The sequence below is a fragment of the Condylura cristata genome, unplaced genomic scaffold (genome assembly GCF_000260355.1).
Source record: "Condylura cristata isolate star-nosed mole 26May11 unplaced genomic scaffold, ConCri1.0 scaffold00042, whole genome shotgun sequence".
In the NCBI taxonomy this organism is placed as follows: Eukaryota; Metazoa; Chordata; class Mammalia; order Eulipotyphla; family Talpidae; genus Condylura; species Condylura cristata.
In genome coordinates, this window is record NW_004567143.1 from 4,196,314 (window position 1) to 4,197,913 (window position 1,600).

A 1,600-nucleotide genomic window follows, 5' to 3' on the forward strand; every position below is an offset into this window, starting at 1 on the left:
TGCATACAGAGCTGGGGTACAGGCCAGAGGTGCAGGGGCGGTGAGAGGATTCACCAGACACAGAGTGGGGAGCAGAACAGGCAGACTGATGAAGCACACTGCTGAGGGGAGCAGCGGGCGGGTCAGGAGAGGTCTGCCGCGCCCTGTGGTCACCTCCTGGGCAGGCGGGGATCGAAATCATTGCGAAGTGGCTTTAGCTTCTCAGTGCTGCGCTTTAACCTGCTGCGCCACCAGGGAGGGCCCTATAAATAATTTTTAATTTAAAAATAATTTTGCCACGGGGATTACAACTGAGATGGAAAAAGGCACAAAATGATGTAAAAATAAACGATTATGTTATTAATAAAAAATAAATAAATAAACTCACTTTGCAAAGAAAATAAAAGAGCTTCAGGGAAGCCACAGGTTCGCAGAGCATTAGACAGAGTAGAGCCTTCTGCAGCCGGGACACCACCAGGCTGCGCCCTCGAGGCCAGGCTGACCCCAACCTCCGGCTGGCTTTGCCCCAGAGCCCACCGGGGTCTCTTACAGAGACCCTGCAGCTGACCACTCAGGACCGGCTATGCGGTGACCCTCCTGGGAGCCTGATGGAGGAACCTCTTGAGACCGCCCAGCCAGGGAAATGGCCGGCCAGTGAGAAAGCAGCTCAGGAACCCAGAGAAGCTACTTGCAGGCCCTGCCGCTGGCGGGGGCCAGTTCGTTGCCGGGTAACTCAATCGCAGGCGCGCAAACTGCTCAAGAACTGGCCGGCGCACCGAACAGACATTTCCCCAAAGAGGGCACCAGAGTCACTGATGGTCAAGGAGACGCAAACCCAGCCCGCCTGGGACACACCCCGGGCCTGTGGGGTGGCCAGCACCCAAAGACTCGAGAGAAGTGTTGGGGAGGCCGTGGCTCACGAATTGGCACAGCCTCTGTGGACACAGTGTGGTGGGGCTCAAACGGCCCGGGGCTCCCCCTTCCAGAATAAGTCCAAAGTAGGGAGATGAAAATAGGGTCTTAAGGGGAGATCTGCACCCCCAGATTTACTGCAGCATGAGCCCTTGAGCCAAGGGAGGGAGGGAATCTAAATGTACATCCAGTTAGATGAGTAAAGACAGGCTCTCCACAGACGGGGGAATATTACTCGGCCATGACAAAGGAAATCCTGCCGCTCGTGACCGCGTGGATCTGCCTCGTGGGCGTGACGCTGAGTGACGTAAGTCGGGTGGAGAAAGACACGTGCTGCGTGCTCTAACAGTGGGACGCTAGCGGGCAGGTGGGTGCAAGCAGGGGCTGGACCTGGGGGGACGGGTGGGGGGGCCTCAGTGACAGGGTGTCAACTTCCCGGGAGCCGGTGGATAAGTTCTGGGGATCTAGTGCAAAGCGTGGCAATTACTTGAAGACACTGAGAGTGTGTATTAGATGTCTTGCCCCAGAAGAAAAGATGGGGAGATCTGGCCGAGGCCAGGTGGCCATCATACCACGACGGACAAGTGCATCACCCCGGCAGCCTGTGCCCTCTGTGACAGGTGAGCGACAGCTCGTAAGCTGGGGAAGTTGTGACTGGGCCATCCCTCAGGGGCCAGCTGCGTCCTGGCCCTAGAACACCACATGCCCC

At 57.2% G+C, this 1,600-nt stretch overlaps 1 protein-coding gene across 1 annotated transcript in view; it reads left to right on the plus strand.

Moving 5' to 3' along the window:
• The first annotated feature begins 1,132 nt into the window (after positions 1 to 1,132).
• AOC1 (amine oxidase, copper containing 1) overlaps positions 1,133 to 1,600 on the plus strand; it is a 10,062-nt gene continuing 9,594 nt past the window's right edge. The window contains exon 1 of the mRNA XM_004694371.2: positions 1,133 to 1,198. Coding sequence (XP_004694428.1) covers positions 1,133 to 1,198 — 66 coding nt within the window. The remainder of the gene's footprint in view (positions 1,199 to 1,600) is intronic.